Source organism: Apodemus sylvaticus, chromosome 10 (assembly GCF_947179515.1).
Source record: "Apodemus sylvaticus chromosome 10, mApoSyl1.1, whole genome shotgun sequence".
Lineage (NCBI taxonomy): Eukaryota > Metazoa > Chordata > Mammalia > Rodentia > Muridae > Apodemus > Apodemus sylvaticus.
In genome coordinates this window covers 2,472,387-2,484,454 of record NC_067481.1, presented here as the reverse complement: position 1 = coordinate 2,484,454, position 12,068 = coordinate 2,472,387, and the positions used below count along the sequence as shown (strand labels likewise).

Genomic DNA, 12,068 nt, shown 5'->3' with positions numbered 1-12,068 from the left:
CACAGAGAGCCACTTGCCTTTGCCTCCCAAGTGCTGGGATCAAAGGTGTACGGCACCACCGCTGGTCAGCCTGCATGTGTCTTAAGGACACAACATAGAAATCAAGGCCTTAACTAAGTTCATCTGGTCACTCCACCTTGGAGAGTGCTTTCTTGCTTCCTTGAGATTCCCTTTTGTACACCTGAGGTTTCTCCTCTCTGTGCCCCCTCTAGCTTGGCTGGGGTTTCTCCTCTCTGTGCCCCCTCTAGCTTGGCTGGAACCAAGCAGGGTGAGACCATGGTGAACCTAGGGCTGAGAAAGTCAGCTGAGGCTAGTGTAGACGTCTGTGTGGAGGCCCAGCTTGGGATCTGTGAGCCTTACCAAAGCCTGTAGCCAACAGCAGCCACCACTGGAGGAAGAGGCGAATGTCCGTCCCAACAGCCCTCGTTTAGTCAAGTCTGAACATCATTGCCCTTAGGTAGTGCTTGGTGAGATGGCTTCCTTCCTCACCCTGAGAAGTGAACAGTGCGTCCCAGGACCTGGTCCTGATCTACCAGCAGGGTCCCTGTGTGGTTGGTGCCTGACACAGCTAGGACACTTCCTCAGCAGCGTGTGTATGAGTCCTTAACGCTCTTGGGAAGGCATTCACAGAGAGAGCCTGAGGCTGCTGCACGCCAGGGAGCTGGGCCTCTAGAGCTCATGGTGCCAGGACTTCAGGGGTGCTAACCTGGTAGACAGCCTCCACCATGTGCTGACCTCCCCCCATTGTCGTCCTGCTTCTGGGCTCTGCCGAGGCTAGACCACTTAGGATAGTGGCTAGACCTTTGCCCCAAGCTGGACTAAGGATACAGCCTGTTTACCGGAAAGGTGGTCACTGAACACAAAGGTTGTAGGAGATAGAAGTGCTTGGGGCTAGGGAGCTGTGGGGTTGCCAGCCTACCCAGAGGGAGGGAGAAGTCAGACCCCAGAGGCACTGTCCAGGTTTGCAGGTGATGGCTACCTGGGCTCAGGAATGGACTAAGCCAATCACGATTAAGAACTGCTCAGAACTGAGCTTTCATGTTGAGAGTGCCACAGAAAACTAATTTTAATTATAGGTCAGGGAATGGGAGCTTCGAAGCATTTGGGGCACTAACTGGGGCGGGTGGTTTTATGTGAAAAGGGAAGTTCTGAGCCTTCTCACAGCCCATGGGTGCTGCCCTGTCCCCCACAAGGTTGCCAGCCAGGCACTGGGAAGCCCTGCACATGTGAGGTGGAAAGGTGTTCTCCTGGGGAGCAGTGGACATGCTATGCCTGGGGTGTGGCCTCTGTCCCCAGCTCAGAAATTGAGGGATGTGGTCATCCCTTTAGAACCCTCTTGGAAAATGAAAAGTAAAAGCCACACTGAGGCTTCAGGGCAAACCAGACTCTCACTTTCCTCTCAAGGCAGGAGAGGAGAAGCCTGTGACTAAGACACCCTGTGGTAAATGGGGGAGGCCAGCCCCAGACCATGAGAGGTGCCCAGCTGTCTTCTCTCAGCCCCTGTCCTCCTTCCCCTCCCCCAGGAATGAGGTGGGCCTGAGTGGTCATGCTGGCTCTGGTAATGGTGACTGCCAGCCGCCCAGCCAGCTAGTACCCTAGGGATGCTTAGCAGAGGTTGAGTGGATCTGCTGGTGCCTCCTTCCCACCATGTCGCTCCTGAGCAGCCCTTACCCAGCACCCTGCGTGGAGCTGGGTGCGCCATTGTGCTTGGGTCTGAATTTTTTCTGGTTTTGTCCTATTTGACTCTTCCCCCAACCTAGCTCTTATTAGAACAAGACAGGCAGGCACAGGTAGGAGGCTGTCTGCAAATGACAGTCTTCTGAGAGTGTGACACTCTCTTTGCTTTTCCTGCTGTGTGACTTGCCATCTCCTCCTTTAACTGGTCCTCACCCTCCAGAGTAGAGTGTTAGGACACGGGGGATTAGGAGACATAGAAAGGGGGGCCTGCCAATGTAGTGACCTTAGGTGTGTCTGGGCTCGGAGAACAGTTGGCCTTTCCTACCCTTGTGCACAGTCTGGTGCTAAGGGAGAGGCAGCCGAGGCACAGCTTCATGCTGGAGTCCCAAAGAGCAAGAGCCCGGGGAAAATCAGCTGACTGGGTAGGCAGGCCTCAACCCAGTCAGGATCACTCTGAAACCGATGTGACGCTCTGGAAGACCCTGGAAGGCTCTGCCTGACCCACCGTCTGTACTTGGTCCTACTGTTGGCAGAGAACATGCCAGGTCCTCTGTGCAGGACAGCTGTCCTCGGTCCTCTCTGAGATGACATGAAGGGGGAAGCAGGTACAAGCTAGCTGTTTTAAAAGAGGACATGATCACGTCCTAGGCAGGAACCTGCCTTAGAGGGCGGCGGTGCTGTGTGTGCGTGCTCACTGTCCTCATGAGGATTTCTGGATCTGGGTAGCTGGGTGTCTGTTCACCATGACACAGGGGCCTCTCTGATGGCTTGGGCCTCTCTGATGTCTTTGGCCCCTCTGGAGTCTTCATTTGTGTCCCTTTGTGGGATTTGCCTGTTCTAGGGGCCTGAGAGAAGGGAACGATTCATTCTATTTAAAGGGCTGTGTAATTAACAAAACAAACACAAAATAACCATAGCTGAGATCTTCACAGCATAGAATAGCAGAGGCTGGCCTGCCCAGAGCGTGGTGTGGTGCGGGCCGTGTGTCCTCACTCCAGCACACAGGGCGGAAGGTTGTGTTAGCTCTGGGTCTCAGACAACCAGTGAGGTCTCCCACGGTCAGCATCGCATGGTCAGATGAGGAAGACTGCCAGGTCCTGTACTGATACAGCTGCTCATGCTCTCCTGGGGACACCCCAGCCACACCTCGCTTGGGGGCAGGAGGACCTCCCAGAGGCCGGCCTTGCTTGGTTGCCTTGGCAGGTGTTTTTGAAGATTGGGTTTCTGACACATTAACTTACTAACTTTCGGGGACATTTTAGTCTCTAGCAGTGCTCCTAAAGCACAATAGCCAGTCCAGCCCCTGAGCACAGAAGCCCCAACCCTGGCCACCGTGGCTGACCTCTGCTGTCTCCTACATTTCCCTGGGTGGCAGGCCCGTCAGGTCCCCAGTGACTGCAGACAGCATGGCCCGTCAGGTCCTTGCTGTTCCCTCCGTCCCGGCACAGCTTAGGGGTTCTGAGTCGTCTCCCTGGGAGTCATGCTACAGTGCTAACAGGGACAAGCATCAGGAACTCATTCATAAGCTATAGGGGACCTGGGCAGCACAGGCGCTCGACAGTTGAGGGAAAGCCTCAGTGGTCAGTGGGTTAGGGTGAACCACAGCAGCTTTGGAGTTTTCTAGAACATTCTTCCCCACTCTGAGTCACCAGCTGGCTCTGGAGCAGAGGAGACACTTTCCAGTCACTTCTGTCTTCTCAGATTACAGGGCTGTTCTGCTGGGTGACTAAGTGGGAGCGATGTTTCTGTGGGTCTTAAATGCTTTCAGTTGGGCGTTTCTATAGTGCCGTCTCCATAGCACCCAGCTAAGCAAGGAGCCATGAGGCAGTGCGGGGTGGGTGGGGACAGCAGGAACCTGGCCACCAGGGGACAGGCTTCACGCCATTTTTAAGCGGTCCGATGCCAAGCTGTTGGCAGTGCAGGCTCGGGTCGCATCCCACTCTGTGCTTTCCAGAAAGTGTCTGCTGCACCATGCTGGAGCGCCCTGCTCACTGCACGGGTGAGGACCCTGGACACACACAGGGTGTGCACCACCCACCTCGTCCTCTGCTGGCTCCCTTGCATGGCGACACTCGCTTGGTCCAGATTTCCAGGATCTTCCTGGTAAAATTATGGGCTGTCTGTGAGGAGTCGGTGGCCCGGAAAAGGAGGTCAGGGAAGTCGGCTGTTGTTCCTAGACAGAAGTGGCAGCCACATGTCACTGACAGGCTTCGCTGTGCTGCTGCCTGATGCCTTAGGACCAGCACTGAAGCTCGCCTTCTCCTGGGTCAGACTGAGGCTGGTGAGGCCAGCCCAGGCGGGTGTGTGGTCTAGGGCTCCTCCCAGCTGGAGATTTTTAACAGTCCCTGTAAGTGTACGGCTCTGCCGCTCTGTCCCCTCTCCCTCTCATGGACCAACCCTAGGTGCACAGGTAGAACCTGTGAGGTTACATTTATTCCTAGGGGTGCGTCAGTAAATGGAAATCTTAAAAATAAGACAGCATGCCCTCCTAACTCACAGGCTGCCAGACCCTGCTAATGAGGCCGGGCCCCCGCACCGATGTCCTGTACCCTGGGGAGCCGAAAGCCTCTGTAAAGGTAGTGCGCAGCCTACAAACCCAGAAACTGCCGCTGCTGGGCTGGCTTCAGGCCTCAGTTTGGAAGGTGCTGTTCTCAGGGCAAGGAGACCCAGGGGGCCTTGTGGCCTGGTTTATACTGATGTCCTAGGTGACCGTTCCAAGTGGTGAAGTCCCAAGATAACGGACCGACACAGACTCTCATTGGCATCTTCTCCTCTCCCCTGTCACAGTACCTCAGCTCTCCTTGTAAGACTCTGCTGCTAAGCCCCTTTGGCTGCTGTTGTCCTTGAGAAGTGTCTGGAAGAGGGCTGTGGCCCAAGGATCCACCCTAGCCTCCAGAACCACCTTGGCTGTTCCTTAGCTGGCCACCAAGCTGAGGCATGTGTGTGTGTGTGTGTGTGTGTGTGTGTGTGTGTGTGTGTGTGTGTCTGTCTGTCTGTCTGTGTGTGTCCACTCAGGAGGAACAGGAGTCATAGGAGGAACTACTCACAGCCTAGGTCAGCCCTGAGGTGGGGGTGGGGAGTGCCCCAGTACCAGACAGTCAATGGCCTGGGATGGAATGAGTGGGACCGAGAGGCCAGCGCTAAGCCCTCTCGATGCCTGGCGGCTGTGCTCCTCTCCTGGAGAATAGCCCACTCCTTCCTGACCCAGAGCTCGCCTGGTCTCACCCCACCACTCTTCCCTAAAGCTTGGGAAGGAGCCCACACCCAGGCTGAGCCTCCTCCGAGACTCCCTGGAGTCCTCCCAGCACAGCTCGTGGAGGGGGCAACAAGGCTCACCCCCATCCCCTACTTCCCAGAGGACCCTGGAGTGCAGGGGATGTTCAGGGAGCAGGAAGCCCTGGTAGGCGCATGTTGCATAACCAAAGGAAAAGTACTTGGCGCTGTAGAGGAGAGAGAAGAGGTTCGGAGAGGGAGGAGGTAGCAGCATCTCCACCCCACCCCCACCCCACAGCCATCACAGCAGCAGAACCCACTGTCAGGCTGGAAAGACACTCGCGCCTGCTGGTCTAACTTCTCCTTACAATAACTGTCTTGAGTCCCGCCTGGCAGACCTTATGGCTGGGCCCTGCTGCCCCTTAAGAGGACCAAGACCTATTCTCAGACCTTCTCGGGCTGGCCCTGTCAGTGGGGAGGGCAGGAGCTTACTGTAGGGCTGCAGGAGCAGCAATCTGTGTGGGTTTGGTGACAAGGGTGTGAGGGTGGCAGACCTTGACCTTGGAGAGACACGTGCTGGCTGGTAGAGTTGGTACACGCACCAGTAGCCTCGGCGAAGACCAGCCCCCACCCAGCTGGGCTTCCCCTCCTGTCCCTCCAGCTGAGCCTTGTGTGGGGAGATGCTACAGGAACAGCCTGCTCCAACCCCCTCTGTCGCCCACAGCTCAGCCGCCCACCCACGCTGAGTCAGAGCTCCGAGGTGGCTGTGAGTCAGCCGTGAGCACCCTGGCGGCTCAGGCCTGCCCCCTGCTGGAAGACGGTCAGGTTAGGACGTGCCTCTGCAACAGCTGCTCCCGGCTGGCTGGCCGTATAGCTGGCTGCCTGACCACTCTGCTCCAGGCTGGGGGGGGTGGTCAGCCTAAGAGTGGGGGGTGCAGGAGATGCACTAGAAGGGTGTCTCAGGTATTTTGTAGCAGAAAAATCCTGCCTGTACCTGGATGTGAATAGACCCTTTGGGCAGTTTGATTATCACAGTAGGGTTTAGCTATGAGACCGAGTTCCATACACATTCTTATAGCATAGCTCTGTCCACTAGTTTCCTTTGGTGTGGATGGCTTCAGTCTATTTGTTGAGCCTTTCTTTCAAATTGAACTACATATAACTGATACAAGTCACCACCGTAATCATTAAGCGAACAGCTCAGAGGCAGGAGCATTTTTTATAGGTTGGTTGGTTTAAAAATGGCACAGTTTCAAGGACCCCAGGTTAGCCTCATTCCTTGTATTGCTGAGGAGACCTTCAGGAGTACTAGGAATACTGGCGTGTGCAACACTACCCCTTTATGCTGTGCTGGGACGGAACCCAGGGCATCTTTTGTGCTGTGCAGGTGCCTCCCACAGAGCTATACACTTCCGGTCTAGAATGCCTGGCTTCGTGGTGTGTGTCAGCACCTCCATACATCCCCAGAATCTCTTTATCTTTACAGTTTGTGACTCTCCCCACTAAATGTCAACCGCCAGACGTCACCTGCTACCGCCTTCTCCCTGGTCCCTATGAAGTTGACTTCCCTGGATTCTCTGAACTCCCCCACACCTCTGTCTTGGCTCATTCAGAATAGATAGTCACATCTGGAGGTTTGGCCTGGTCTTGGGCTTTTTGACAAGAACCTTCCTTGGTTATGTTTCCCCCAGGAAGCTCAAGAGTAGTTGGGGCAGGACATCTGTTGGTGGCCAGAGACATACCTGTGACCTCAGGGACTTCAAAAGGATCGAGTCTTTAGATGGGGTTTGGGGAAGGCAGGGCTCTCAGAGTTCTATGGACTCATTTGAGCACATATCTCTCTTGAGCCCAGAGTATCTGAGGACTGAGGGCGACTCACAAAGCCACCCAGATTGGATACCCAGGTGCAACCCAGATAACCCAGATGAAAAGGCGAGGGATAGGTCATTTTACAGCTCATGCTGTCTGAGGGCCGTCACCAGGCGCATGCCGTCCCAGGGACAGTATGTCTTTGGTGAAGGCCTCTTTGCCTGCACGTGGTATTCCACGGAACAATCTAAGGCTTGCTTACCTGTTCCACTCTCCACTTCCTCAGTGGTGGGTGCCCATGGTCTCTCTCCAGCAGAGGCTTCCCTGGGTCTCCTCAGACAGACAGTACCTCTTAAAACCATTCTGTATCTGCTGGAGCTGAGACTCCAAGGCAAGAGAAACTCTAGGTGACAGGATCCTAAGGGCTATGTTGTGGTTCATGGAGCCAGGACATGGAAACGCACTGCTGGAGTCCCCTGCCACACCCCCCACTCTGACATCTCTATGCTGCTTGTAGCTGAAGCAGGGAAGGCATGGCCTGCCACTGGAACCTTAACCTTCCCCTTCTCAGGAAGAAGTCCAAGGAATGTTGGGATTGGTGGCATAATCTTGAAATAATCCCAGCATGACAGGCAGAGACAGGAAGACTACCTCATGCTCAGGGCATAACTGAATTTTATAGTTCAAAACTAGCCTGCCTACATGGAGACCCTTTCTCAAATATATTTGTATGGGGACTGGGGGGATGGCTCAGTGGCTAAAGCACTTGCCATAGAAGTGTAAGGACCATAGTTCTGATCCCCAGCACCCACATCAGTGCCGCATAAGCATGGCAGCATGCACCTGTTGTCCCAGCCCTTGGGAGGTGTAGACTGGGCTTCCCAGGGCAAGCGAAGCTGGTAGAATCAGGGAGCTCTAAGTCCCATGAGCTCTGGGTTCTGTGACAGACCCTGCTTCAGTAGAAAGTGACCAAGGAAAACACCAGCGTTAATTTTTGGCTCCATGTGCACGCTTCCGTGTTCACAGTGCATGGTCATAAGCCTGCAGAACCTTCCGTCTAGGTCCTCCACAGGACAAGATCCTGGGCAACAGGGGCAGGCATGCCAAGAGCAGCCTGCATGGCTGACTGGATATGTTGCCTAAACCCAAGCACTGACCTGCTCCCTCTGTTCCCTGCCCCCAGTACATTGACGCCATCAGCAATAAGCAGGGAGAGCTGGAGAACTACGTGTCTGACGGCTACAAGACCGCACTCACCGAGGAGCGCCGGAGGTTCTGCTTCCTGGTGGAAAAGCAGTGCGCCGTGGCCAAGAACTCTGCTGCTTACCATTCCAAGGTGAGCCAGCGCTGTGGGCTGTGGGCCTTCCTGCTCGGTGCGGCCGGCCCCGTTTGCAGGCAGGCAGAACCAGCTGTTCACGGACCCAGACCATGTCTGTGAGGGTCTGAGCTCCCACACTGGGCACTAATACTGGGACAGGAATCCTTGTACAACCCAGACTAAGGAACAGAATTCTAGAGGAAGAATTGCCAAGTCAAAGGGCATGACATTTTAAAGACCCACATTAGAAATTGCTAGATGTTTTAGGAGACTCTCTGCTTAGGAGAGTCCAGGCGTGGGCTTTGGGAATTCTTAAACCACTGTTGGCTTTTCTGCTCCAGCCAAGGACTAGACTGATGGCATTCTAGGGAGGGAGTAACGCAGTCCCCTGGGCTCTGGAAGAGTCGACTTTATGTCTTCCTCAATCCTGACTATGCCCATCTGAACACCTGGTGGCCCCTCGGCTAGTGGGTCTACAAGCCGTGATTGGTGACTGCTAGCCTCTAAGGCCGGACCGTGTCACCAGACGTCTGCACCTTCCTGGTGTAATGTCTACTAGCTGCCATAGTTTGGTTGCCCCTGTGGAACCGGCCCCTTTCATCCCACACCACGCCTCCTAGGCAGCCGTGGGGCCTGCCTAGCTCCTAGGCCCTCCCATCCCTGCTCCAGTGTCTTCTTTTCAACCCAGACCTGGTCGCGTGGTGTCCTCAGAGTCCTTCCTTGCCCGCACTCTTTCTAGTGCCATCAAGCACTCGGCTTTTGATGGCTCATTGAGTCCACCATTCCTGGTTCCCCCCTCCCCGTGACCCGAGAAACCAGCCTCCCCCACTGAGTCTAGTAAGTGTGTCCTACTATTCATCTCCCCCATGCTCCCTCTCTCTGCCCTCTTCCATCATAGGACACACACATTCGTACAAGTACACACACACACACACACACCCTGAGAAGCGCCACATTCCAGGACCTGGCCCATCCTTGCTGAACAAGGAAAGCTCCTGTGAAGAGCTGCGTCTTCCAGATGGCCTACAGTGAGCCCGGCTCGTGGGGCTTGGACTGAGGGTTCAGAGGATAGGGAAGGCTCAGATAATAGACTCTTGCTAGAAACATGTCGGGCTGAGTGGAGCCCTGTCATCCACGCCATCTGTAGGAGCTGAGGTGGGGCCAAGATGGTGTCCCCTGGAATATTCAAGAACATAGATGTCATCAGCCAATGCAGCCAACCATGAAGACCCTGTTCCCACTGTCATGTGTATTCATACACACACACACACACATAACCTAGAGCACCATACACTCTGATGTGCATCCATCCAATTGTCATATGTGCTCGCATACACACACACACACACACACATGGCCTAGAACCTCTGTTCTGGTCCTCAGGGCCTTTGGTATCAAGAAGACAAAAACCCAGAGGCTTCTTTCTTACCTGTTAAGTTCACTTCTTACCTGGTAGTTTCACTGACTGAGCACACTTGCCCGCACAGAGCTTTGAGGCTGGCAGTAGTACCTGTGCCCCCTAGTGGGGACCAGCGTTGTGTCAGGTCTGGAAAGAAGAGCTCTGACCTCCCTGTGTAGGCAGCTGGCCATGCTGCTGCATACAGGCACTGAAGATAGGCCCCGATGCTGGCCCACAAATGAGCCCATCTCAGGACCCTCTGCAGCAGCACAGGCCCACTGTCCAATGGCTAGCAGGGACAGGGCCGCCTTACCTGTGCCCAGATGCCAGGCACAGCTGCACTGCCCATTTGGACCTTTGACTTAATTCAAATAGACACAAGACCCTAAAGTAGAACTCTTGTGTCATGTCCGTGTTCCCTCAACCAGTGGACACCTTTTTTGAAGCGGATGGTGGGAGACAGGGTTTCTCTGTGTAGCCCTGGCTGTCCTGGACCTCAATTTATGCACCAGACTGACCCTGAACTCAGAGATCCGCCTGCCTCTGCTTCCGAGTGCTGGGATTAAAGGTGTGCGCCATCACAGCCCAGCTCCCTGTGTGCACTCTTTGTGCTCCCAGGATTTGGCGGTGCCTGAGATAGGCCTTCGTGAGCCCCAGAGGCAAGCCAAGGTCTTCCCGTAGAGGTGGACCCAAGTGGCAGACATTCTCCGACAGAGGCCACGTTTGCACATCTGCAGCCTTCTGACCTGACCATGCCTCCATGGCTCTGTCCTGTCTCCAGTTTTAACCCCTCTCACCTGCCAGTCAGCTCTTTCCTTGCCGCTGTGTAGTTTTGCCCACAGAGGGGCTGGTACCCTGGGGCTGGCTGTGTGAGCCTGTCCATTTCTTTATTCTGTAGGCCCCTAGGGAAGCACTGCCAGCACACCTCCTTCATCTGATCGCACCTGGTGTTCTCTCAGTGACCTAGCACACAAGTGCGCTCTTTAGCAAGTGTCCCCTTTTGAGATGCAAGGCCGTGGATTGAAGAACCCTTGATGAAGAACACTAGGGCCAGGCAAGGCCACACATGCACACGTACGGCAGTGATGCTCAGGGAGACACCTACGGACTGTGCCCCACAACAGGACCCCGCACTGCTCCTGACACCCTTCTTTTCTTGTGTCTTCCACTCCAGGGCAAGGAGTTGCTAGCCCAGAAACTGCCTCTGTGGCAGCAAGCCTGTGCCGACCCCAACAAGATCCCGGACCGTGCTGTCCAGCTGATGCAGCAGATGACCAACAGCAATGGCTCCATCCTTCCAAGTGCCCTGTCAGCCTCCAAGTCCAACCTGGTCATCTCAGACCCCATTCCCGGGGCCAAACCCTTGCCGGTGCCACCTGAGCTGGCACCATTTGTGGGGGTAAGTCCTAGGGCTTTAGAAGCTTAGGGGGTGCTCCCTTTGCTTGGGGTGGTAGCAGGTTCTCCCGAGGGCGAGCCCAGTGCTCTGAGCCCAGGCCTAAGCTGGCTCCCAGCGACGCCCTGCCCCTGCCTCTTCCTCCAGCGGATGTCTGCTCAGGAGAATGTACCTGTCATGAATGGCGTCGCAGGCCCGGACAGCGAGGACTACAACCCCTGGGCTGACCGAAAGGCTGCCCAGCCCAAATCCCTGTCTCCCCCGCAGTCTCAAAGCAAGCTGAGTGACTCGTACTCCAACACACTCCCCGTGCGCAAGAGCGTGACCCCGAAGAACAGCTATGCCACCAGTAAGGGCCTGAGGGTGCTAGGCTGAGAAGCCAAGGCTTGTGAGTGTGTGTGACTGTGCATGACTGTGCAAGTATGTCTGTAGGTATACATATGAGCACGTGTTTCTGCATGGTATATGTGTACATATGCCTATGTGCATGTCTACAAATACCTGTAAATGGTATGTGCCTGGTATGTAACGCATGTGTGAGCATGTAGTGTGTATCATTTGGAGTGTGGCACGGTGGAATGAGACCAGGACCCTGTCTTCAGCAGACAGACAGGCTAGAGGGGTTTCAGTTGGTCACAGGCAGCTCCCATGTTTGCTCCGGTGACTGTTGTTAATACCTGTGTCCCGGCTCCGTCTCCATGGACAGTCCTCTCACGTGCGCACCCGTTGTCTTGGCAGCTGAGAACAAGACCCTGCCACGCTCGAGCTCAATGGCAGCCGGCCTGGAGCGGAACGGCCGCATGCGGGTCAAGGCCATTTTCTCCCATGCTGCCGGTGACAATAGCACTCTGCTGAGCTTCAAGGAGGGTGACCTCATCACGCTGCTAGTACCTGAGGCCCGTGACGGCTGGCACTATGGGGAGAGTGAGAAGACCAAGATGTGAGCACCCCCCCAAAGAGAAAGTCCGAAGCAGCCTGCACTTCCGCAAACATAAGGGGTGGTGGCACTCAGATGCACTAGCAGAGTCACAGGTCTCCTAGCGGGAACCCTGAGCAGGAGCGAGGGACGGCAGGACAGCACAGCTTCTCCCTACTAGCCCAGTCTATAGCAGCCAAGACAGGGCTGCTACTTCTGTCTCTTGGTGCTTGATCATTCTTTGCTGTTATTTGGTATAGGCACAGTGTTCTAAATGCATATTCACTGTGGCACAGTTGGCTGTTTCCAAGATGAGGTTTCTGCCTGTGGTTTCCCTGGCAGA

At 55.2% G+C, this 12,068-nt stretch overlaps 1 protein-coding gene across 6 annotated transcripts in view; it reads left to right on the top strand.

Moving 5' to 3' along the window:
* Positions 1-12,068, top strand: part of Baiap2 (BAR/IMD domain containing adaptor protein 2) — a 65,721-nt gene that overhangs the window by 44,743 nt on the left and 8,910 nt on the right. For 4 of the 6 annotated variants that reach the window (XM_052196093.1, XM_052196095.1, XM_052196096.1 and 1 more), the window contains exons 7-10: positions 7,883-8,035; positions 10,591-10,815; positions 10,957-11,158; positions 11,548-11,749. In XM_052196093.1, the coding sequence (XP_052052053.1) occupies positions 7,883-8,035; positions 10,591-10,815; positions 10,957-11,158; positions 11,548-11,749 (782 nt within the window). The remainder of the gene's footprint in view (positions 1-7,882; positions 8,036-10,590; positions 10,816-10,956; positions 11,159-11,547; positions 11,750-12,068) is intronic. The other 2 variants (XM_052196097.1, XM_052196098.1) reach the window with 1 other exon arrangement.